We start from the raw sequence: 27991 nt of genomic DNA, 5'->3' as shown, positions 1-27991 counted from the left end.
GGAAAGTGAGGCGATTCTCAAGGACCTAACAAAGAATGGCCTGCACCACGTGTTCAAAGACTAGAAGAGATGCTACTATAAAAAGTGCATTCAAGGAGGAGGGAAGTACTTTGAGAAAGGCCATATAAACATTGAAATGAAGTAATACACATCTGTGAAAAAAGAAAAAAAAGAAAAAAGCCTCAGTCTTTGTTCATCAGCTCCCGTACATAAAATTTGTAAGTGATCAGCAAAGATGATACACTAATTTGGTAACCAGATGCACTCATGAAATATAAAATTTGCTTTAGAAATGACTTTATACGCCAACATAAGCTGCTGATTACACCTGGAACAAAGCTGAAGTACAAAATATATTTTAAATATAGAATTAAGCATATATGTCAATACTGACTTACATTCATAAATTTGTCAAGAACAGTTTTCAGGTAGCCAGTTATCTTAACAATGACAGTTTCAATATTACGTTTGTGTGTGTATTGCGCAACATCTGGTGATGTCTCAGTACGTGCTTCAATATGTGATATTTGGAGATTGTTTATCACCTGAAATAATAATAAACAGGAAACAAGAACAATTAAAATCAGTTTACACCAATCTAGGAATTATTGCATGCAACAACATTATTGCAATGAAGATATAATAAAAAGTTACAAATATATTCAACTCTTATCTTAACTGAGGTGTTAAACCAGCGATTTATCAATTCAAATAAGTTGTCTATCATTTACATTTCTGACTTCTTTCCTGTTTTGTATCATGTATCTAAATCTAAACATGAGTGAAAAACGTTAGAACTTCAGATACCTAGGGGCAGTAGTGTGCTGTTCAGTGTGGTGTTTGTGGCAACTGTAGTACTCACAGTGACGTGAGTTGTGCTGCATGCAAAGTGGCGTAGCTGTTAAAGTGTCGCTGGCTGGTGTGCTGCAGGCTGTCACTTCAAACCTGAACACCAGTAATTGTCTGTTATTTAGTATTTATCATTTCTGGAAAGTTCTCAAAATATCTTATGTTTTATATTCCAGAATACTCAATTTTTGTGTAAACAGCAGTATTCTCCATCCTGGACTGCTTTTCTGTCTGTATGTTTGTGTTTTGAATGAATGTGCTTTCAGTGCTAAGTGCTGTACTGCTTCTGTATCTGGACGTGATCTTGATAAGGCTACAATGTGACATTGTTTGGCATCTCTATTAGGTGGAGACACTGGGTACTTCAAACCATTGACATAACCCTGTCCAAATAATACTATGTAGAAGATGTCATATATACGGGCAGGAACCAGAATACAAAAGAATATCGTTACCAAGGTCTATGCCTTCAGAAAACCAATGGATTTCAAAGCAGAAACAAGGAAGTTGCATGTCAGGTTTCCATTAACCCTTTTGAGATGCTGGTCAAGCTGATGAAAGGATATGTCTGGGCTACCAAATAAAAGTGGTGGAATGACATGATATGTTCAACAAATGTGTACTTTTACTTAGATGGCATAGTCCAGCAGTGGTTTGAGCACAACGAAGAAAAACTTGTTAGCGGGGACAAATTCCAGGGTCACATTTGGTATCAATCAGCAGCAAGTCCGCTTAGCAGAAGAACAAATGAAGAACAGGGCTCAGTGTCATGGAGAAATTACACAGATTACATACTGAACGTTTTGGCACTATGCCTCACTTGTCAGTTTCAGATTCCCAGAGGCTGACAAAATCTCACACTTGATGAAAGGAGTCACCGAAGACCTGTGGATCACCGAAGACCTGTACCAAGCTCTTCTGGTAAGGATGTCATAACAACAGGGGAATTCATCAAGTGGTGCCAGAACAATGAGGAAATGCAACAGAAAATAGTTTGACAAAAAAACTATGATCGGCTTCCAAATATGGTTTCGACGGCAGTTGCGGGAGATAACCACAACCTCGCGCCTCTCATACATTGGCTAGTCAGAGAAGAGATACAGCAGTTTATGGCAGCCAAACCAAGTAGGCAAGAGATAGCAGCTATAAATACTGACCCTATACATCAGAAGGTAATCACTGTAGGAGTAGTGTATTGATCCTTAGCACCAATCTGTACCACCAGCCGAACGGGCCAGGTAGAATGGACTTGGCCAATTTACACTTTCACCGCAGTCATCAAACAACAAGCCAGCATCTGGCCAAAGCACGTACAAACAACTCTGCTGCTAAGTATAGTGTCCCACAGCAAAACACATATTTAGAGGACAGATGACAACATGCTGGTATGTTTCTACTGTGGATGTCCTGGACATGTTGCTTGAACAATTGCAGAGAAAGAAAGCGAGTTTTTGACTACTACCGTGCTGCCAGCCATCAACTATCACAAAGTTCTAATCATACCAGAGAACTGCAGATGATTATAGTTGATTTGTGGGACTAAGCCTGTTGCTGTATCCTGCACAAGATCGTTCCTAAACATGCCATAGTAGTTCCCTGTTGTTGTACAGAGATATCAGCTGCTCATCTAGCTGCCGAATTCATGAACACTAAGTGAGCAACCATCTACAGATGTGAGGCCGCTACAGATAAACAATCTTCCGTGGACTACAGTTACCATGATGTAAGGTGATCTCATAGATGTCATCACTGACAGCAAACCTGTCTGGGAGCTAGTTGAGTACTAAGAGGCTTCCTTTTCTGTAATGTTGAATGCCTATTGTCACCAGCTAAAGAAAACTATGTTCCATGATATGAAAGAAACTGTGCTGAGTCTTAAATGGGAAAAATGCCCAGACGATAGGAACATGTACTGCAAAAATAACTACCAATGGGGGAAAAAAAAAGTCCTTCAAATTTGTTATTTTTACGGAATGTAGTCAGATGCGATTTCTTGCACCCATCACAAGCAGTCATAGACCGTGGATGATCAGAGTTCCAGATTGATGAGGCTAGTCTACCAATTAGCCAGTCGTAATATACAGTGTCACTAGCAAAAACGGCGAACAATGTGGAGACGATGCTGCACAATGAGATGGAGACGATGCTGCATGATGACATCACTGAAGCTTAAGAGAGTTCTTTATCCTCTCCAGTGGTTCTTGTGAAGAAGAAGGATGGTATGTGACATTTCATTCATTAACTACAAATGACAGAACAATTTCACGAAGAAAGGTGTCAGTGTGGTGCTGCCATTGATGACCCCCTAGACTGCTTGAAAGGAGCAAGTTTTCTCAACTATGGACATGCAGCAAGGCTACTGGAAAATCAGAAGCTGACTGTGAAATGACTACTTTTATAACACCTGACAGCCTTAAAAGTTATGTCGTTTGGACTATGTAAAGCTCCAGCCACCTTCGAATGAAGGATAGACAACTTGCTTCGACAACTTAAACAGACAATGTATCTTTGCTATCTGGATGACATTGTCTCTCTTAAAATATTCGAAGAATGTATAAGCCACCTGACAAACATGACGAGGTGTGTTCAGACTACAGGCCTTCACTTATGTCACAAAAAGTGCTTCTTCATCACCCAAGAAATAAAAGTCGGAACACCTAGTTAATGGCGATGGAATCCAGAGAAAATAAGAGCAGTCTCAGATTATCTGACTCCCCGGCATACTCACGACACGAGACCTTTCTTGGAATTCATAAATGACTTCTGTACTAAGCCACATGTCCATAGCAAGAAGTACTGCAGATGGGTGACAAATTTTCCTGGAACAAGGTGCATGAAAGATCTTTCTTTGTCTTTAAGGAGGCACATCTTCTCAAGTCCTTGCATTGTATGACGAGAGTGCCAAATCAGAACTTTGTCAAGAAGATAAACATGCAAAAGCATTATTGATATCCTCCATATGAAGTCCTACTACAGGAAACTGAAGACTTCTCAACAATTGCGAAGCTTCGCGAGGGCGGGCCACCTTCAATGCTCATCTTCCTGAAGAGGACGTGACAACACAAGTAGACTACAAAGAACTGCCAGAGCTGCCATACAGAGGATCAGTGACAGAATTCAGATCAAGGGTACAGTAGTCAGCTCCAATGACAACATCTGAAACAGCAGGTCACCGTTTCTCCCATGCCCGGATTCCCGGGTTCGATTCCCGGCGGGGTCAGGGATTTTCTCTGCCTCGTGATGGCTGGGTGTTGTGTGATGTCCTTAGGTTAGTTAGGTTTAAGTAGTTCTAAGTTCTAGGGGACTGATGACCTAAGATGTTAAGTCCCATAGTGCTCAGAGCTATTTTGAACTGCTTCTCCGGGAGAGGAAGCAGTGCTGCGAGCTCTAGTGAACACAATACGGTGAAACGGTCAATAACACTGGCTGACATGTTGTGGATCACCAGTTCGTGAGCAACTATTACCAATTGTTTGTCATTTAGTATTTATCATTTCTCATGTTTGTATATTCTGGGATATTTGATGTTTGTATAAACAGAAGCACACTGTTCAGGAGTGCTGTTGTGTCAGTGCGTTCATGTTTGTAACAAACATGCTTTCAGTGAAGTGTTGTAGTTCACTAATGACCCTGCTTTCATATATGGGCTTGGTTGTGGTCACAATGTAGTACACTAGTAGTAGTAGTAGTAGTAGTAGTAGTAGCAGCAACCTGTCTGAGAAAAAAATGACAACCACCCAGAAAGGGAGGATAAAACATGCGAGGGTAATCCCAAAAGTAAGGTCTCCTATTTTTTTTTTTTTATAAGTACATAGACCTGTTTATTTCTACAATGGTTTACATCGGTTTACAGCTGGAACATTTAGCTACTTTTTGAAATAATCACCATTTCTGTCGATGGATTTTTGTAGACGCCGTGGCAGTTTTTGTATGCCTATGTCATACCAGCTCGCCGCCATGCTGTTCAGAAAGTTATGAACTTCTTAAGTGTCCACACACTTATGATGGAATAGGACCTAAAGCCAAAGGTGGCAAAGCAAAATCAGAAATACTGAATCCAGTTTCCAAACATTCCTTTACAAAGGAAATTACGGTGGTACTGCCCTGGCTTAATCCTCACACCATTGCAAAGATGAATGATATAAATATTTGTGTGCATGGGACTGAGAAACAGTTGAAGTCCTTCAAAGTAAAAGATGCTCCAGTGTTCAGTGGAATCGCTATCAGAGTCACATACACCATCTTTGGCCGAGTCAGCCCCTCTTCACCCAAAGTGGTTTAACAACAAAATTTATAAAATGCCGAGGAAGCAAAGGCTATTACTTCCTCGGTTCAGAAGAGTGTGTGTAAATGACATCAGGCAGAGGTTAGCAGAGATTTGTGCATCTGTAAAAATACCTAAGCATGAAGCATACAACAACAAGTACTGTCATACCTTAGCAAAAGATCTGCCAGAGAACCCGAGAAAATTCTGGTCCTATGTAAAATTGCTAAGTGGGTCTAAGGCTTCCATCCAGTCACTCATTGACCAGTCTGGTGTGGAAGTAGAAGATAGCAAAACAAAAGCCGAAGTTTTAAATTTCGCATTTAAGAAATCGTTCATGCAGGAGAATTATACTAATGTACCTCCATTTGACCATCATACACACACCTGTATGAATGATATAGTAATAGGCACCTCTGGCGTAGAGAAACAACTGGAAGAGTTGGGAACAAATAAGTCACCAGGTCGAGATGGAGACCCAGTTTGGTTTAACAAAGACTAATATATGGCACTGACCCATTATTTTGTTTGAAATTATCCCAAATCTCTCACCCAAGTGAATGGAAAAAACTGCAGGTGACTCCTGTATACAAGAAGGGCAAAAGAATGATGTTGCAAAATTACAGACCATACTGTCCTGAAGGTGCCAGCATATGGAGTAAGTTACCAGATATGTGAGTTGCTCAAAGACTTCATAAGTAACAAAACCCAGTACATTGTCCTTGAAGGTGGGTGCTCAGAGACAAGGTTATCTTCAGGAGTGCCCCAGGGAAATGTGATAGAACTGCTATTATTTTCAATACACACAAATGATCAACAGGGTGGGCAACAATTTGCAGTTGTTTTCTGATAATGCTGTGGTGTATGGGAAGGGGTCGCCACTGAGTGACTGTAGGAGGATACAAGATGACAGACAAAATTTCTAGTTGTGTGATGAATGGCAGCTAGCTCTAAATGTAGAAAGTTAATGGAGGTGAATATTAAAACAAACCTTGAATGTTAAAATGCAGCATTAGTAGTCTCATGCTTGATGCTGTCACATCATATAAACCTCTGGCTGTAACATTGTACAGCAATATGAAATGGAACAAGCATGCGCGGATTGTGGCAGAGGAGGCAAATGGTAGACTTGAGATTTTTTGGGAGAATTTTGGGAATGTGTGGTTCATATGTAAAAGAGAACACATACTGGGTGCTAGTGCAATCCATTCTTCAGTAATGTTTGAGTGTTTGGTATCCACACCAGGTCGAGTTAAAGGAAGACACTGAAGCAATTCAGAGGCGAGCTGTTAAATTTGTTAACAGTAGGTTGGAACACCACACAAATATTATGGATATGCTTCGGGAACTCAAATGGGATTCCCTAGAGGGAAGGCGATGTTTCTTTATGAGGAACACTAGTGAGAAAAATTCGAGAACTGGCATGTGAAGCTGACTGCAGAATGATTCCAATGCCACCAATCTACATTTCGTGTAAGGGCCATGAAAATAAGATAAAAAATTAGGGCTCATATGAAGGCATACAGACAGTCATTTTTCCCTTGCTGTACATGTGAGTGGAACACAAGATGAAATGACTAGTAGCACTACAGTGTACCCGCTGCCAAACACTCTACGGTTGTCTGGAAGATGTATAGACGAAGATGCACATGTAGATTTTGTGTCTAGTATATCAATGTAGATGATAAAATTGGTCACATGATTGGCAATTATATACGTCATCATGTTGAACAGAGTCCACAATGCCCTAGAAACCCTGAATCACTTGAAAAAAAAGTGTCTTACACACTTTATTCGGGAGACAAATGTCTGTTTCTTTTATGGGATTTTCTCTTACTCAGTCTCTGGGACATGCAGCAGTAGAGTCCTAATAGAGTATTATGACTCTTGAAGTGTCCTAGATGGCAAGGATGTGAGAGTTCATTTAAGATACCTCTAAGTATCACATTTTGTGAGAAAAATACAGAGTACACCATAACTTTCCCACAGCTATGTATCATTGCAGTAAATGGCAGTTGTGGAGTTGTTAAAATCACTGACGGGCAGTGCTCTTTCATTGGCATTTTGCCCTTCCATCACTAAGATCATCATTTTCATTGTCAGACTATCCCCTCAGGACAGGAGACTCAGATAACTTAAAGTATGCCTCCCATACACACAAGTATCTTGGTCTTACTCATACATACTGGGATCTAAAATTTCTATACAGGCATCCTGAACATATTCACATTACAATGTAGTTTGTATGGCAGTCTATCGGTGAAGTTCAAAGTTGGGAATACAGTTTCTCATGTCAACATTCCTGTATAAACTTTCTGCCTTTTTTTATACTGTGTTAGGTTTAAATGATAACTGAAGATTATGATTACATCCCCGACAATCATAGTCAACTGCTGGCTGTTCTTACTGATGAAGTGACGGTATTTCATGTGTAACAGTCAATCAAATTATTCGATGGATATTCTATTCCATTACACACACATCTTGTTTTAATTTTACTGGAATTATGGATACATCTTTTGATAGTTGTAAAAAATTGTTGGGGTCTCTGGACTTTCATTTTTATGACTTCACACCTAAGGGATATGAAAGGTAGAGTCCACAAGTTCCTTAAGCGCCTAAGTAAAATAGATTAGGGAATATAACAGCATGTCCTGTGGAGTTCTACAATTGCTGCTGCAATTGGAATAAATTTTATTAATTTTAAAGAACCCTGTGACCAACTATGTCTTTTGCCAGGTACAACATTTCTCTCATTTTCCTGGAGCGTCACAAGATAGGTTCAACACTTATTTGCCCAGGATTCTGGCCATTTTACTATATGTAGCCGAGACGTCAGGAGTACTTTAGGGATATCACACTACAATGCTTGAACATCTGTGTGTTTGTTTTTGGTTTTAAGAGAGTATACGATGTTCACCATAGCCATTCATTTCTAGAGCAATATTCTACACACTGTTTTATTGCTCTTCATGGCAAGCTATGCTGGACTTCAAGATTTCAACAAGATAATGCCTGCTCACACAGGGTTAGAGTTTCTACTGCTTGTCTTTGTGCTTGCCAAACACTACCTGGGCCAGCAAGATCACTGGATCTCTACTCAGCTGAGAACATTTGGAATGTTATGGGCAGGGACCTCCTACCATCTTGGGATTTTGATGATCTAATGCACCAAATGGACGGAATTTAGCACGATATCCCTCAGGACGATATCCAATAACTCTATCAATCAATGCCAAGCTAAACAAATGCTTGCATCAGGGCTAGAGGTGGATCAAAGCTTTACTCATTTCTCAATTTGTGAAGCTCTTTCTCTTCTCTATTTGTAAACCGTTTGTAAAAATCAATTTTAAGTGTTGGCATAATGTTGAAGCAATGTCATAGAAGTGTCAGTTTGCATCCACAGTTCACCAATGTTTACTACCTTGTGGGATGTACGCACATTCTTTTAGAGATAATAGCTCAACTGCTACACTACGACACAATGAGCTGCAATCGGCTGGCCAAGTACCACCAAACCATCTTTTCCTATGAGTCTCACTCAAATTGTGATGGCTGTGTTTAAATGATAGGACGGAGTTTGAACAGTTAACCTTCAGAGTATTCTTCGAACTGCTTTCTAACAAGACTACACTCGCACTAGTTTCCTGGACTGTTCCACACAGCTACTGTGCAATTCATATACTGTTTTTTTTTTCTTGTTTGTCTTTGTTGGCATGCTGTGCACTAAACTTGTCTGGAATTCTAGTCAATCAGTAATTTATCACCCATGTTGCTTATCTAGTAACAACTACAACTGCACTTCTGATTCGGGCTGAAGTTGTCTGAGGTGGCAATGCTGAGTGACAATCAGAGATTGAATTAATATCATGATGGATAGATACTGTTATCTCAGCATCATTACCAAGTTCACCAATTACTTATTTTTTCATTAAACTCTTCATTTAATTGTTTACTTCTATCATTGTACATTACATACAGGCAACATTTCATTCATCTCCAATTTTTTGTTTATAGAGTTGAATTTTGGCTTAGTAGTCTACACAATGTATCCATCTGCAGAAGTGGCTTTGGAATCTGCATTAACTGTAGTTGACAAGGAGATATTTTGAAGAGATTTGCCTTTTAGAAGAGGAATTACAGAACTATACCATGTATATAAATATTGGCTTCCAATATAGTATCTATTACCATCACCAGATGAGTATAAACAAGTGCCTCACATATTGAGAAATAAAATTATTAAACTATAACCAAAGCAAAATTTTAAACTTAGGACAAATGGTAAAAAACATCATACCTCTTGGATTGCATTAAAATTACTTCCTGGTGTTGCAGATAATGCCAAAATTCTGAAAACAGCTGATTTACTTCTAAGCTGTTTTATGACCTGAAAATAAAAAAGAAAAAAAATTCAGAGCAAAGCTTTCAATACAGAAAATATAATCCTTACAGTAACAAGCATCAAAGCAGTGTGACAAGCTGTCATATTTTACCAACTTATATGTTAATTAATTACCAAACTTTTAATTAGTCTCTTCAGCTCCTGCTGAGATTTTCAAATCCTTCAAAAAACATACTTGTAAATTACATAAACATAAAGATGACACGCTGACTTGCAGAAACAGGTGCAATGAAAGGAAACACACACACACACACACACACACACACACACACACACACACACACACACACACACACAAAAAGCATGCACACCTCTTGCACACGACTGCTACCTCTGGCCACTCCAGCCAGAATGCAGCTGCGTCATGTCTTGTGGAAACAGCACTCCGGTGTGGGATGGGGTGACAGGGGAGGAGGGGGACAGCAAGGTATGGATGGGGAGGAGAGGGGTCAGCACTGCCTGGCATAGTGTGCAGCGACTAGCGGGCAGAATGAAGCTGACAGATGCAGTTTTGGGAGGCTATGGTGGAGGACTGGAGGGGGAAAGGAGTGGGGAATGGGAAGTGGAAACGGAGAGAAGCAGGGAAGGGGAAAAGGCAGGTGGGCATGTTGGCAGAGAGTGACACACAATGAGCATGAGGAGACATGAATTGGGAAGTGGTGATAGGACATATGGGCCAGAAAATGTTGAGTGGAGGGTGTACGGACATTAGATTAACATAGGTTGAGGCTGGGATGATTTCAGGAGCAGAGAATGTGTTGTAAGCATAACTCCCTTCTGCACAATTCAGAAAAACTGGTGGTGGAGGGGAGGATCCAGATGACCTGGGTTGTGAAATAGCACTGAAATCAAGCATGTTATGTCCAGTTGCATGTTGTGCCACAGGGTGGTCCACACTGCTGTTGTCCATAGTTTGACAATGGCCATTCATTCTGATGGACAGTTGGCTGATAGTCATACCAATGTAAAAGGCTGTACAGTGACTGCTGCAGAGCTGGTATATGATATGGCTGTTTTCACAGGTGGCCCAGGTTGTGATGGGATAGGGTAAGCCTGTGACAGGAATGGAATAGGAAGTGCTGTGTGGGTGGAAGGTCTTGCACCTGGGTCTTTCATAGGGATATGATCTCTGTTTCCAGGGGATGGGATTGGGTGTGGCACAAGGATGGACTAGGTTGTTGTGGAGGATGGATAGGCAATGGAACACCACTATAGGAGAGGTGGGAAGCATCTTACATAGAATGTTCCTCATTTCAGGCCACGATGGTTGATAATCGAAGCCCTGAAGAAGAATACGGTTTAATTGTTCCAGTTTAACGTGCTACTGGGTAACAAAGGGGGTGCTTCTTTGTAGCTGGTCCTTGGGTGGTCGTGGGAGGATTGGAGGTGTGTGGGGATATGGAAAGGGAAATCTGAAGACTAGGTCTGGGGGACAGCACTGGTCTGTGAATGCCATTCTGAGACCTTCAGCACACAGGACAAGGGAGTTTTTGTTACTGTACATATGCCGACTCCAAGCAGCCAGGCTGTATGGAAGGGACTTTTTGGTGTGGAAGGGATGGCAGGTGTCAAAATGCAGATACTGTTAGTGGGTTTAACGTGGACAGAGGTGTGGATACAGCCTTCAGAGAGGAGGAGATCAAAGTCCAGGAAGGTGACACACTGAATTGAGGATGACCAGTTGAAGTGGATGAGAGAGAAGTTGTTGAGATTTAAAAAGAATTAGGATAGGGTGTCTAAGCATTGGCCCCCACCCTCCCAACATTGCACCTGTGAGACGTGCCCTGCCCCCTAGTTGCTTCGTGCCTCACCAGGCAGTGCCGACCCCTCTCCCCCCACATGTACCCTGCCTTCCCCACCCCACTCCAGATTGTTGCATCCTCTTGACGTGACAATTGCATTCATGTCATCTTCATGGTAAGTAACAATCTATCCCTCTCATAATATTGTGTGTGTGTGTGTGTGTGTGTGTGTGTGTGTGTGTGTGTGTGTGTGTGTGTGTGAGAGAGAGAGAGAGAGAGAGAGAGAGAGAGAGAGAGAGAGAGAGAGAGAGAGAGAGAGAGAGCGCGCGCGCGTGTGCAAGCGTGCATGGGCATGGGTGTTGGTGTGGGCATGGTTTCCGCTTACGGGTGCTCAACTGCAAGGTTGTCAGTGCCCTTACAAATATTAAATGAAACGAGTGTGGATAAAGTTACAAAAATTGTTATCACACAGTGAGCAGGAAACCTACAAAATGACATTCATGCACTCACTCTCACAGCCACTCTATCTCACTTGTCTTAATACAGTGGAGGAATGGTGAAAAGTGTTGTACCTCAGATTAAAATGGAAGTAAAACCCCAGAAGAGCTTCTTCTTCTTACTTAAAAAAAAAGAGAAGAGGCACAGGAATGAGCCAGTCATCGTGTTAACACATTAAAAACAGCTTCCTTAAAAGTTCCAGAAAAAAGTTGGACAAGTCACAATAGCTTGAAACTCTGACCACATTCATTCATTTGAACATTCCTTAAAATAAAGGGCAGATCTGTCAGCAAATCTGCCACTGCCCACTTCTCAGTAAATAAAACAGAGTCTAATAAAATGTGGCACACAGTGATCTGTATGTCAAAAGCGCCACACACTGGAGCGTTCTCTCACTGGAGCAAGAAGCCATGTATCATAGGACTGTTGTGATCTATGCAAAGATGAGCAAGGAGGACCTCATCCCGCTGACATGGCTGAAAGGAGGTACGCCATTGCTACACTGTGCTCTTTACTAGATGGACCTTACTGTCTGTCACTTCTAGCCACTCATCCTCCCATTGATGCAATATTGTTCATATTCCAACTAAGATTTTCCAATGTTTGATAAGCACTATTTTGTTTCACCAAATAAGTATTGCATTTTAACTACACTGAAGCACCAAAGAAACTGGTATAGGCATGCGTATTCAAATACAGATATAAAAAAACATGCAGAATATGGCATTGAGGTTGGCAACGCCTACATAGAACAAGTGTCTGGTACAGTTGTCAGATCAGTTATGGCTGCTACAATGGCAGATTATCACAATTTAAGTAAGTCTGAATATCCTGTTGCAGTTGGCACATGAGTGATGGAACGCAGCATCTCCGATGTACCGATGATGTGGGAATTTTCACGTATGACCATTTCACAAGTGTACTGTGAATATCAGGAATCTGGTAAAACATCAAATCTCTGACATTGCTGAGGTCGGAAAAAGACCCTGCAAGAACGGGACCAAGAAAATCGTTCAACGTGACAGAAGTGCAACCCTTCCACAAATTGCTGCAGACTTCAATGCTGGGCCATCAACAAGTGTCAGTGTGTGAACCATTCAATGGAACATCATCGATATGGGCTTTCGGAGCCGAAGGCCCACTTGTGTACCCTTGATGACTGCACGACACAAAGATTTACGCCTCACCTGAGCCCATCAACAGCAATATTGACATGCCGATCACTGGAAACATATTGCCTGGTTGTACAAGTCTTGCTTCAAATTGTATTGAAGCATATGGACATGTACGGGTATGGAGACAACCTCATGAACCCATGGACGCTGCATGTCAGCAGGGGACTGTTCAAGCTGGTAGAGGGTTTGTAATAGTGTGGGGTATGGGCAGCTGGAGTGATATGAGACCCCTGATACATATAGATATGACTCTGGCAGGTGACACATACATAAGCACCCTATCTAATCACCTGCATCCATTCATGTCCATTGTGCATTCTGACGGACTCTGGCAATTTCAGCAGGACAATGCAACACCCCATATATCCAGAATTGCTACAGAGTGGCTCCAGAAACATTCTTCTGAGTTTAAACACTTCCGCTGGCCACCAAACTCCCAAGACATGAACGTTATTGAGCATATCTGGGATACCTTGAGATGTGCTGTTCAGAAGAGACTTCCACCCCCTTGTACTTTTACAGATTTATGGACAGCCCTGCAGGATTCATGATATCAATTCCCTCCAGCACTAATTCAGGCATTAGTTGAGTCCCTGCCATGTCGTGCTGCGGCACTTCTGCATGCTCGTGGGTGTCCTACACAATATTAGGTGGGTGTACCAGTTTCTTTGGCTCTTCAGTGTATATTCTAAGCATTAAAGCCCACAGAGGCAGTGCTTTGGGAACAGGTATGTCCATAAACAACAATCTATATTCAGTTACATTATCATCAGTGATATATCTCAATATGCAATAAAATTAAGTAACAAAATAATGTTTTCGCCATGGTTGCAGCAAGCTATCAGATGAAGGCCGCCTACAAAAACTGTCAAAATACTGGTCACTTTATTCTCATGGTAGTATCACATGCTGGAGGAATTCTACTCAATGTGATTCTACCTGTAAAAACATGCTGTCATAAACTGTTAATATTATTCTTGCTGCATGGGACATTTATGCATTGTTTTTATCATGCCACCATCCCTTACATACACATACCTTTAACATTTATTCCTTTTAGATTTTTTAAAATGTGGAAACTTTTAATATGTAATCAGTATCTGTACATATGGGCTGCAACTATGACATGCTTTGTTCCCATGTTTTCAAATACACATACTTGATAATCAAAACTTTCCAAGCATCATGATTACCCATGTGATATTTGTATAGATGTCCTGCAAGTTTATATAGTTTTTTTTAAATTTAAACTGTATACTATAGGCAAGGGGATATTACCAGGGACATGGAGGGTATCAGAGAAGAGGTGAAGAATTATTTTGAAACCTTACTGATTGGGGATGGTGTACAAGCTAAACTAGAAGTCTTAAACAGAATTAACAAAAGGATCTAGCTTCCTCCACCAAGTACGAAATCTAATCTCGGACAAGGAAGTCCCTCAAAGAGACAAACAGACCATGTACAAAACTTATCTCCTGCCAATCATGATGTATAGCCTAGAGGCCTGTATCATAAATGAGAGAGAAGAGAGTCAAATACAAGCACGTGGAATGAAGTTCCTTAGGTCAGCTCTACAAAAAACTAGGAGAAACAGAGTCAGGAATGATTATGTAAGGAGAGACCTGCATGTGACATTGACTACAGAGGAGAGAACAAGTACTTTGAGACTGAAGTGGTTCAGTCATGTGAGGCGAATGCACCCGACTCGAACTCCATGCCAGTATTTGGAGATGGAGGTACCAGGAAGAAGTCCAAATGGGCGGCCTAGAAGGAGACGGACAGACCAGGTTAAGTAAGATCTCAAGAGGAGAGGAGTAACATGGGAAGTAGTAGAAAGGGAAAAGCTATACCAGGACAGAAACCAATGGAGGCATATCGTTCACAAAGTTCCTACCCAGCCCGCTGGAAGCAAATGATGATGATGATGATGATGATGACTATAGGTAAGAGAGAAGTTTAATGTCTGGTAAAATATTAATGACTGACAAAAAGAAATTAAAAAGAGTAAGGCAGTCCTGTAGGTAAACATGACCTGACATTCCACTGCAGAAAATATATACTCCTGGAAATGGAAAAAAGAACACATTGACACCGGTGTGTCAGACACACCATACTTGCTCCAGACACTGCGAGAGGGCTGTACAAGCAATGATCACACGCACGGCACAGCGGACACACCAGGAACCGCAGTGTTGGCCGTCCAATGGCGCTAGCTGCGCAGCATTTGTGCACCGCCGCCGTCAGTGTCAGCCAGTTGGCTGTGGCATACGGAGCGTATAGTGGGCATGCGGGAGGCTGGGTGGATGTACCACCGAATTGCTCAACACGTGGGGCGTGAGGTCTCCACAGTACATCGATGTTGTCGCCAGTGGTCGGCGGAAGGTGCACGTGCCCGTCGACCTGGGACCGGACCGTAGCGACGCACGGATGCACGCCAAGACCGTAGGATCCTACGCAATGCCGTAGGGGACCGCACCGCCACTTCCCAGCAAATTAGGGACACTGTTGCTCCTGGGGTATCGGCGAGGACCATTCGCAACCGTCTCCATGAAGCTGGGCTACGGTCCCGCACACCGTTAGACCGTCTTCCGCTCATGCCCCAACATCGTGCAGCCCGCCTCCAGTGGTGTCGTGATAGGCGTGAATGGAGGGACAAATGGAGACGTGTCGTCTTCAGCGATGAGAGTCGCTACTGCCTTGGTGCCAATGATGGTCGTATGCGTGTTTGGCGCCGTGCAGGTGAGCGCCACAATCAGGACTGCATACGACCGAGGCACACAGGGCCAACACCCGGCATCATGGTGTGGGGAGCGATCTCCTACACTGGCCGTACACCTCTGGTGATCGTCGAGGGGACACTGAATAGTGCACGGTACATCGAACCCATCGTTCTACCATTCCTAGACCGGCAAGGGAACTTGCTGTTCCAACAGGACAATGCACGTCCGCATGTATCCCGTGCCACCCAACGTGCTCTAGAAGGTGTAACTCAACTACCCTGGCCAGCAAGATCTCCGGATCTGTCCCCCATTGAGCATGTTTGGGACTGGATGAAGTGTCGTCTCACGCGGTCTGCACGTCCAGCACGAACGCTGGTCCATCTGAGGCGCCAGGTGGAAATGGCATGGCAAGCCGTTCCACAGGACTACATCCAGCATCTCTACGATCGTCTCCATGGGAGAATAGCAGCCTGCATTGCTGCGAAAGGTGGATATACACTGTACTAGTGCCGACATTGTGCATGCTCTGCTGCCTGTGTCTATGTGCCTGTGGTTCTGTAAGTGTGATCATGTGATGTATCTGACCCCAGGAATGTGTCAATAAAGTTTCCCCTTCCTGGGACAATGAATTCACGGTGTTCTTATTTCAATTATATATGGCCTTTACAAATATGTGTGTGTGTGTGTGTGTGTGTGTGTGTGTGTGTGTGTGTGTGTGTGTGGGGGGGGGGGGGGGGGGTGGGGGTGGGTGGGCGCGCGTGCGCGTGTGTATACCTGTCCTTTTTTTCCCCCTAAGGTAAGTCTTTCCGCTCCCGGGATTGGAATGACTCCTTACCTTCTCCCTTAAAACCCACATCCTTTAGTCTTTCCCTCTCCTTCCCTCTTTCCTGATGAAGCAACCATTGGTTGCGAAAGCTTGAAGTTTGTGTTTGTTTCTATGTCAATCAACATGCCAGCACTTTTGTTTGGTAAGTTACATCTTCCTTGTTTTATATAAAAATTCATTTGGAGGTCACGAACTAAAAGTGGACACTGCAAGATCCAAGTACTGTGACTCGCACCAGATGAGACAGTAATATTATCTTGAAAATTGGAAACTGCTCTGAACAGACATGTTAAGCTCACTTTGTTTCAACTGAGTAGCACTAAAAACCAACACGGCTAACACAGGTTTTTTTCTTTAGTTACAATCTACTGTTCTCATATTCCAAAAAAATTCTCTTCTTATGGCCTTACAACTTCTTTTCTCAATTATGAATCAACTGCATGTATGATAGTAGTATATTGTGCCCTAATGTATGTTGCACAACATTCCACAAATGCTGTGACCACTGCCTTCTTTACCATGTTTATTGGCACCTACATAACATTTCTTTGAATCAACAGGTGCTTATATACATCTTTAAGAATTTGAACATCTTTTGCTGTTGAGATCATATGCATATGGATTTTCAGTACCACGAGTATCAAAACAGGCACGACATGTTTTCCATGACAGGAGCTACTCAAGATATCTTGAACATGAACTCCACCACACAATCATTTTGTCTATAAATCCTAAGATGAGTGAGGATAAATACCAGCACAATGAAAAATATCCTCAACTCAGAGCCATCTGGGACTGAAATCTGCCACAACTCTGGTTCAAACCTTTAATATATGCTGTTAGTTTCAAAAGACACAGTTTGGATCACATTTCTACACATTCTCTGTTTTCAGTTAGACAACTGATAAGAAATTTTTAAGATTGTTACCTGAAGACGACAGAATGTGATCAACAGCCTCAGCATCTGACAGAGGTAAAGGTCTGACTCAGTAGGCAACAGAGATCACAGTAATTTCATCTCAGTGAACAGTATCTAGATTGCTACACGTGTCTATCTTGTCAACTGTTATGCTTTCCCACTATAGCATGCCAGGAAGGAACAAATACAGTGTAGAATGTTAACATGTTTAAATATAAATTTTCCAAGTCAGCCCCAGAAACGCTTCAAGCAACATAGGCCTCCTCAGATATCATACTTCAACTCACCAAATAAAAGATTTTGTAATTTATTTCATTTTATTTATTTACTTTTTTACAAGAGACACTATATTTGCACAGTTTTTGCACTAAAAATGATTTACTGCTTGTGGGGTTCAGATATGTTAAAAATATGACACAAATAATTGGAATCATGTAAGAATTTTTTTGTTCAAAAGAAAACTTGGAGCTAGTACTTCCTGTCATTTTCCCAATGGGTTGATAACCAACTGTAGGACGATCAGAGAATATATGTCACCTATACATAATGAAAACTTAACATAACTGTGCAGTAGCTATTATGCTATTATGGTCTCAGCAGAGAGGGAAAACATTCAAAAACGGAAGAAAACATCAAATCAACAAGTCAGCATTGATGTTGTTGGGGACATAGTACTTAATCAGTTAAATAATGATGCAGCAATGAACAACATTGCTCAGTGGCAACATTAAAAACATTCCCTGTCAGACACCAGGGTTGTAAGGAAATTAAGACGAGTATATATATTTGACTTTGCACCGGAAGTACGGATGACTATAAAAATAACACAGACAGCCATGTTTAAAAACAGAATATATTTTTGGGTGGTAACATTGATAATTCATGTGCTGTTACTGGCATTTGTTATTTCCGTACAGGAAATTTAACTATTGAATATTTGCAGATGGCACAGTAACTATAACAAAGGAAAAATTGTGCAAACATTCCAAGCAGTCTTTAAATTAGGTGTGATTCCATGGGAATAATTATGCCCCAAGACCATGATGTAATCCAGGACAGAAAGAATGTTAGCATCTATCATAACATCATCTGTATTTAACTGCAGATCTAGATTTCAGCTAGCAGTGCAGCTTTCATCAGTGCTATAAATACAAAAATAACACAGGAATCAGACACTGACAAAGCAAAAGAGCCAAGAAGCATGTCGCAGTTGTACAAAATGCCGACTGCACTACTATATACTGTTATAGGTAGTCATGTAGACTCAGTGTAGTTATAACAATACATATTACAAGATAACATTGATATGCACACGATCAGTCAAACTGAGGCTGCTGTTTAGAGACCAATACAGTTAACATCAGTTTACACCATGCTGGATGGCCAATGTCCTCTATTTCCATTATCCATATACAGGATGAATCACCTAACAATTGCATTGCAAATATTTTGGACATAGAAGGCACTATTTATGCGCTGCTTTTACAGAACTGAACTGTAGGCAAGAGCAACCAATACACAGATTTTAAGACATTGATGAAAGTGTAGTTTTTTTACAACAGTTAGAAATTTTTAAATGGAACAACACCTATTAACAGTAATATCCTAAAAGTAGTGTAAATGAAAATGTCAGTGGTGCCTGTGCAGAAACCCAGTGGAAGTAGTTTATGAGTTATCGTTTTGTGACCACTGTATACACTGACAGCTATTTGTTTCACCTTATTGCTTAGATGCTAGGCAACAATGTTACATTTGCTAACATTGTGGTGTGTGTACACTGCAATTGCATTGGGACAGTCCTGTCACTTATTGTGTAATAGTGGACATAGTAGGACATGCTAAAACAACATGCTTGGTGGACATGCTCATGGTTTATGGTGAATGTAAGACTATGTTGTTCATTCGTGTGCTGTGTATGCCAAAATGTATCCCAATAGACATCAACGTCTTCAAACAATTACAAATTATACGAAATGGCTTATTACTGCTACCTGCACTGCAGTTTCTGTTGAAATGCTAGAACATGTGCAGCAGTCATTGCATGGCGCACTGCAAGTTTATATTAATGCTGATGGCGGTCATTTTCAGGTCAGGATTTGAGGGTACTGGTTCTTTATGTGTCAGATCCCACAGATGTACTGTCTTCTGTTTGTCCTAGGTAATGTCCCATTTCACGACACAACTACTCCAGAGATGTATTAACATCAATGTATGTCTGCACATAAACACCTACGTGAAATTCACATTTGTTTATGTTACAATATGGAACTAACACAGTCGTTGTTTACAATGTCCAAATTACAGTACCTCATAAACTTCTTGCACTAGAGTCATGCAAAAAATACTATTGACACACTAACTTAGTCTAATTTGATTGTGGTAATGTCAACACACACTGTTGCATTGAAATATTTGTACTCTTTGTAAATAGACACACAGTTGAAACTCATAACGTTGTGTATGGGCTGCAAAAGTGGGTTCCTGCCTAAAATTCCAATCTGTGAAATCTGCGTATCAATGCCAGTTTCCATTATTGAAATACACTCCTGGAAATTGAAATAAGAACACCGTGAATTCATTGTCCCAGGAAGGGGAAACTTTATTGACACATTCCTGGGGTCAGATACATCACATGATCACACTGACAGAACCACAGGCACATAGACACAGGCAACAGATCATGCACAATGTCGGCACTAGTACAGTGTATATCCACCTTTCGCAGCAATGCAGGCTGCTATTCTCCCATGGAGACGATCGTAGAGATGCTGGATGTAGTCCTGTGGAACGGCTTGCCATGCCATTTCCACCTGGAGCCTCAGTTGGACCAGCGTTCGTGCTGGACGTGCAGACCGCGTGAGACGATGCTTCATCCAGTCCCAAACATGCTCAATGGGGGACAGATCCAGAGATCTTGCTGGCCAGGGTAGTTGACTTACACCTTCTAGAGCACGTTGGGTGGCACGGGATACATGCGGACGTGCATTGTCCTGTTGGAACAGCAAGTTCCCTTGCTGGTCTAGGAATGGTAGAACGATGGGTTCGATGTACCGTGCACTATTCAGTGTCCCCTTGACGATCACCAGAGGTGTACGGCCAGTGTAGGAGATCGCTCCCCACACCATGATGCCGGGTGTTGGTCCTGTGTGCCTCAGTTGTATGCAGTCCTGATTGTGGCGCTCACCTGCACAGCGCCAAACACGCATACGACCATCATTGGCACCAAGGCAGAAGCGACTCTCATCGCTGAAGACGACACGTCTCCATTCACGCCTGTCGCGACACCACTGGAGGCGGGCTGCACGATGTTGGGGCATGAGCGGAAGACGGCCTAACGGTGTGCGGGACCGTAGCCCAGATTCATGGAGACGGTTGCGAATGGTCCTCGCCGATACCCCAGGAGCAACAGTGTCCCTAATTTGCTGGGAAGTGGCGGTGCGGTCCCCTACGGCACTGCGTAGGATCCTACAGTCTTGGCGTGCATCCGTGCGTCGCTGCGGTCCGGTCCCAGGTCGACGGGCACGTGCACCTTCCGCTGACCACTGGCGACAACATCGATGTACTGTGGAGACCTCACGCCCCACGTGTTTAGCAATTCGGCGGTACGTCCACCCGGCCTCCCGCATGCCCACTATACGCCCTCGCTCAAAGTCCGTCAACTGCACATACGGTTCACGTCCACGCTGTCGCGGCATGGTACCAGTGTTAAAGACTGCGATGGAGCTCCGTATGCCACGGCAAACTGGCTGACACTGACGGCGGCGGTGCACAAATGCTGCGCAGCTAGCGCCATTCAACGGCCAACACTGCGGTTCCTGGTGTGTCCGCTGTGCCGTGCGTGTGATCATTGCTTGTACAGCCCTCTCGCAGTGTCCGGAGTAAGTATGGTGGGTCTGACACACCGGTGACAATGTGTTCTTTTTTCCATTTCCATGAGTGTATTTGCAGTGCAAGTTTTATGTGATTAACACTGTATTAAAAAAGTGGGTTAAGATAAAATTTATACATAAGAATAAAATGAATCCAAATAATAATTACAGTAAAACACAATTTTGTCAGGAGGCACATAAATTAAAATAAGTATTGTGACAATATTGCAATACATTGAGTCCATTATTATGAAGTACATTATAATTTATTAAAAAACTTCATTCCATAAATTATTACATCTGAAGTACTGATGTAAAAATTATAATTGCCCGTTCTTTTCTTTATTTTATAATTTAAAAATATTAAATATAATCACCAATACAAATGAATTTTGAAGTAAGTGTCATGGCTGCCTGTCAAAAGTAATATACCATAAAATGTTTATAATATGCTTGTTTGCAAGTTATATATATATAAAAACAAAGATTCCAAGACTTACCAAGTGGGAAAGCGCCGGCAGACAGGCACATGAACAAAACACACAAACACACACAAAGAATTACGAGCTTTCGCAACTGGCAGTTGCTTCGTCAGGAAAGAGGGAAGGAGAGGGATTTTTTGCCATCAGAGACCTTGAACTATCTTGCTCAATGGGCAAGTGGCAATGAGAAGCATCCATTTTTTGGAGCTACCTTCTTAATAGAAGACGTGGTGGCAACCCAGGAGGAACACTTTCGCCCTAGTGCACCCATCTCTATGTCGTAATGTTTGACAATGTACCATATGAATACAAACTGCATAGCTAAAAATTGAAGATGTATTAACAATTGTACACTACTTAAATTTTTTGAAATTTGGTAATAAGTGTATTATAAACATTTTATTGTATTACACTTTTGAATGGTGGCTATGATGCTGATTTCAAAATCACATTATGTAGTGTCTACATACATTTGTGTTGGCAATTATATTTTATATTTTTTGATTATAAAATAAAAAAGAGTGGTCAATTATAAGTACACAAGTATGTAACTTCTGATTTAATAATTTAAGAAATAAGGTTTTTCATTGCATTTTAATGATAAGTGACATTTGTTGCAATAATTATTTTTATTTACACGTCTCCTGAAAAAACTGTATATTACTATAATTATTATTTGGATTGATTTTGTTCTTATGTATCAATTTATATTAACCTATTTTTTCATATATAGGTAATGAAAATAGAGGGTGTTGGCCATACAATATGGTGTAAACCAAGGTTGGCTGTATGGGTCTGTAAACAGTAGCCATGTAGTAGTGCATTCAGTATTTTGTGCAACTGTGGCATGGTTCTTGGCTGTTGTGCTCTGTCAATGTTTGATTTCTGTGTTATTTTCCTATTTATAATAGTGATCAGAGCTGTGCTGCTAGCTGAAATCTAGATCTGCAACAAAATAAGGTGATATTAAGACTGATGCTGACCTCCTTTCTACCCTTGACCTGTTAAATGGTCAACAAATAAATCACAAATATGTAGAAGTTAATAATCATCTCCCACAATGTAGCTGTACAAGTTTGTGTGTGTGTGTGGGGGGGGGGGGGGGGTGAGTGTGAGGGGCAGGTGGGGGAGGGGGCTGAAGGGTAGGGCGCATATACGTGTGTGGGTACGCTCGAATGAGGATTCGTCCAAAAGCTAGGGAAGTTTTCAGTCTTGGTTTTGTAATACATCATCTCTACTGTCTAGTGAGTTGTTACCTTTACACAAATTTCTTCAGATCCGCATCAGGGGACATACGTATGGATACAAATGACCTGGCATGGGTCTCACGGCATATTAATGTGAAAAGCTAACAAGGACGGCATGCACAAGGGTCTCACAGCAAATTAATGTGAAAAGCTAACAAGGACGACATGCACAGAGTGTTGTATTGGTAGAACACTTGCTTCAGGTGTTTACTTGCTTGCAGCTCTAGGTCTGTGCAGTCAGTTCTTATGCAGAGATGTACTGACACAGACATAGCTTTCATATCACACTGCGTTCTTGGTACTGCATGCTACCTACACTATGTGATCAAAAGTATCCCGACACCTGGCTGAAAATGACTTACAAGTTTGTGGTGCCCTCCATGGGTAATGCTGGAATTCAATATCGTCTTGGCCCAGCCATAGCCTTGATGACAGCCTCCACTCTCACGGGCATATGTTCAATCAGGAGCTGGAAGTTTTCTTGGGGAATGGCAGCCCATTCTTCATGTAGTGCTGCACTGAGGAGAGGTATCGATGTTGGTCAGTGAGGTCTGCCACGAAGTCGGTGTTCCAAAACATCCCAAAGCTGTTCTATAGGATGCAGGTCAGGGCTCTCTGCAGGCCAGTCCATTACAGGGATGTTACTGTTGTGTAACCACTCTGTCACAGGCGGTGCATTATGAACAAGTGCTCGATCGTGTTGAAAGGTGCAATTGCCATCCCTGAGTTGCTCTCCAACAGTGGGAAGCAAGAAAGTGCTTGAACATCAATGTAGGGCTGTGCTTTGATAGTGCCATGCAAAACAACAAGGGGGTGCAAGCCCCCTCCATGAAAAACACAACCATACCATAACATCACTGCCTCCGAATTTTACTGTTGGCACTACACAAGCTGGCAGATGATGTTCATTGGCCATTCGCCATATTCACTGGCCATTAGCCATACTCACATCCTACCATCGGATCACCACATAGTGTACTGTGATTCGTCACTCCACACGTTTTTCCACTGTTCAATCATCCAATGTTTATGTTCCTTACAACAAGCGAGGTACCGTTTGGCATATGCTGGCGTGATGTATGGCTTATGAGCAGCCGCTTGGCCATGAAATTCAAAATTCCTCACCCTCCGCCTAACTGTCATAGTACTTGCAATGGATCCTGATGCAGTTTGGAATCCCTGTGTTATGGTCTGGATAGATGTCTGGCTATTACACATTATGACCCTCTTCAACTGTCGGCAGTCTCTGTCAGTCAACAGATGAGGTCGGCCTGCACGCTTTTGTGCTGTATGTGTCCCTTCACGTTTCCACTTCATTATCACATCAGAAACAGTGGACCTAAGGATGTTTAGGAATGCGGAAATCTTGCATACAGATGTACGACACAAGTGACGCCCAATCACCTGATCACATTTGAAGTCCGCGAGTCCCGCTGTACATGCCATTTTGTTCTGTCACAATGTCTAATGACTACTGCGGTTGCTGATATGGAGTACCTGACAGTAGGTGGGCAGCACAATGCACCTAATATAAAAATTGTATGTTTTTGGGGGTGTCCGGATACTTTTGATCACTTAGTGTCTTTTGGTCATACATATGGGTTGCATTGTGTGCTTTCTCCATGCCAGACTCTATGTGATGTTAAGACTCTCTGCTACTCCGTAGTTTAACACATACATCCAGTTTTTCCTCTTATGGAATCTAACTCCCCAGCTTCCATGTTGTGCACCCGAGATTCGCTACAATAGTGACAATTGTGCTGACAGGAGGGTTTCACAGTACTGTCATTGCTGTGCAGATACAAAACTTTCCATACATTATTAAAAAGTTAATGACATTAATAACATCCCACAATTGATGACAGAGTACGAAGAAAGGGAAGGTGTAGTTCTCAGATTCAGTAGAGATTATTACAGATGATGAAGACATAATTACAGAATGATTGTGGAGGAAGGAAACTATCAAAAATTTTAATAATACTGTAACTAATCTACTGCACACGCAATTAGGTGGGAAAAATAAAAATATATATACCTGAGCTTCTTTTCTGTAATGAATAATATAAACACTAAAATTGCCACCAACTGGATAAAGAAACAATTGGCTTTAGAAATGAATATAGCACAATGGAATACTTGCATGATGTGAATGAAATTGCTGAATGGAGAAATTAGTACGAATTACCACTTTACATGGGATTCAGAATTTTGTGAAAGCTTCTAAGTTTTAACAAAATCTGTATTAACAGCTGACAAATGTTAGCGTACTGAAGAATATACATGTTAATGCTCCAGCTTCCATCACATTTCAGCATAAAGGAAACTCAACGGAAAGTGTAATAAGTCAATGGGATTCGGTACCACCAAAATACTAAAGGAGGTTTTCAGATACATAAATTGGAAAAATGAAGACGGAATAACGGAAGGAGCTGTACTGTCTGCCTGTAGTACACATGAGCTATGGAAGAACTTAATAGCGTAAGTTTGAATGTAGGTCTGAAAATAAATTATAGCATACACTCAACACACTAATACAAACTGATCTCTCGATTACGCCCTTTAAATGTACAATGGGATTTATGATGGGTGATCTGGGGGACCAGGTCATTCGCTCTAATCATCCAGCATGTTCCTCAAACCAGTTGCGAACAATTGTGGCCTAGTCACAAGGCACATTGTCATCCATAAAAATTTCATTATTGTTTGGCAACATGAAGTCCATGAATGGCTGCAGATGGCCTCCCAATAGCTGAACATAACCATTTCCAGTGAATTATCACTTCAATTGGACCAGACAATTCAGTTCATTCCACACAAATACAGCCCACACCATTATGAAGCCACCAGCAGCTTGCACAGTGCCTTTCTGACAACCTGGGTCCATGGCTTCACAGGGTCTGCGCCACACTTAAAACCTACCATCAGCTCTTACCAACTGAAATCGAGACTCATCTGACCAGCCCACAGTTTTCCAGTCATCTGGAGTCCAACTGATATGGTTACAAGCCCAGGAGAGGCACTGCAGGCGACGTTGTGTTGTTAGCAAAAGCACTAGCACTGGTTGCCTGCTGCCACAGACCATTAACACCAGATTTTGGTGCACTGTCCTAATAGGTACATTTGTCACATGTTCCACATTGATTTCTGTGATTATTTCACGCAGTGTTGCTAGCCTGTTTGCACTGACAACTCTGCAAAATGCTGTGGTTCTCAGTCATCAGCCACTGTGTTGTTCGTGGCAAGAGGTAGCACCTGAGATTTGGTATTCTCAGCACACCCTTGACACTGTGGATTTCAGACTATTGAATTCTCTAATGATTTCTGAAATAGAATCTCCAATGTGTCTAGCTCCAACTACCATTCTATGTTCGAAGTTACATCCGAAACCTTTTCACATGAATCACCTGAGTACAAATGAAAGCTCTGCCAATGCACTGCCCTTTTATACGAGGGTGAGTCAAATAAAAACTTTAAATTTGTAATAACAAATAGAAATTTAGCACTGTTATAATGTAAGTTGGTATGCGTGCAACAAACAGCATGCAGAATGGCCTGTAGGTGGCAGTATAGTGCAGATGCACACATACCGTCGCAGTATCAGTATCAGTATAAAGATGGCCACCCTACTTGCGACTTGCACCAGGGAAGAACAGCATTTTGTTATTCAGTTTTTGCGTAGTGAAGGTGTGAAACCTACTGAAATCCATCGATGAATGAAGGTTCAGTATGGTGATGCATGTTTCTCATAGCAGCAAGTCTACGAATGGAGTAGGAAGTTAGCAATTGGTGTGACTTCAGTGGAAGATGCTCCTCGCCCAGGTCAGGCACAACGAGTTGTGACTCCACAGAACATTGCAACAGTTGAAGCCATAGTGAAGGAAAACCGTGGAGTAACACTGAATGAAATTGCAGCATGTTTACAGATTAGTCATGAGTTAGCACACCACATTGTGCATTATGTGTTCCAGTTTCACAAAGTGTCTGCAAGATGGGTGCCAAGGCAGAGGACTCCTGAAATGAGAGAACGATGTGTTGATGCTTGTGAAGAACTTCTTCGGCGCTTTGAATGAGAAGGTGACGGCTTCCTTGCAAGAATCGTTACTGGGGACGAAACCTGGGTTCACTTCTACCAACCAGAAATGAGCGAGCAAGGAATGGCGCCATTCCTCATCACCAAAACCAAAGAAGTTTCGAACAGAACCATCAGCAGAGAAGGTTATGCTGACTCTCTTTTGAGATGAAAAAGGCGTCATTTTGGAGCATTACATGCCTAGAGGGACTACTGTTACCAGTGCATCATACACAGATCGCATCATACACAGATCTCCTAAAAATCATCTGCGGCCTGCAATCAAATCAAAGTGAAGTGGACTGCTGTCAGCAGGTGTCCTTTTGCAACATGACAATGCAAGGCCCCACACTGCCCATACAACAGTTGCAACAATCACAGGCCTGCATTTTGTGTGTCTTCCTCATTCACGACATTCACCAGACCTTGCCTCAAGTGATTTCCATATATTTGGACCACTCAAAGACGCAATGGGAGGAAAGAAATTACGTTCTGATGAAGAGGTATGCCACGCGGTGCATGAGTGGTTGCGCGGTCTACCAAAAGAATTTTTTTCTAAAGGAATTTATGCACTTTGTAAGCACTGGAGGACTTGCATTGTGCGTGGGGGAGATTGTGTTGAAAAGTGATATAGCTTTGTAACACTTCTGCACAATAAATAATATTAAAAAAAAAATTTAAGGTTTTCATTTGACTCACCCTCGTACCTTTTGTATGTTATACTACCTTCATATTTATGTGTGCATATTGCTATTCCATGACTTTTGTCACCTCAGAGTACTCTGAAAGGGGAACAGTACAAGTCAACAATGATGTCATACAATCATTTGATGAGCTTTGTAATTAGAGTTCTTGAAGACAACAGAGTGAGCAGAAAAGGAAATAAATAAACAAGTAAAATTAATATGGAGTGTTTATGGTAAACT

At 41.9% G+C, this 27991-nt stretch overlaps 1 protein-coding gene across 1 annotated transcript in view; it reads right to left on the bottom strand.

Moving 5' to 3' along the window:
• LOC126298489 (Fanconi anemia group M protein-like) overlaps nt 1-27991 on the bottom strand; it is a 238262-nt gene that overhangs the window by 133866 nt on the left and 76405 nt on the right. The window contains exons 6-7 of the mRNA XM_049989825.1: nt 9414-9503; nt 399-545 (exon numbers count right to left, since the gene is read on the bottom strand). Of these exons, the coding sequence (XP_049845782.1) occupies nt 399-545; nt 9414-9503 (237 nt within the window). The remainder of the gene's footprint in view (nt 1-398; nt 546-9413; nt 9504-27991) is intronic.

This window comes from Schistocerca gregaria, chromosome X (genome assembly GCF_023897955.1).
Source record: "Schistocerca gregaria isolate iqSchGreg1 chromosome X, iqSchGreg1.2, whole genome shotgun sequence".
In the NCBI taxonomy this organism is placed as follows: Eukaryota; Metazoa; Arthropoda; class Insecta; order Orthoptera; family Acrididae; genus Schistocerca; species Schistocerca gregaria.
This window is presented reverse-complemented; position numbering and strand designations above follow the sequence as displayed.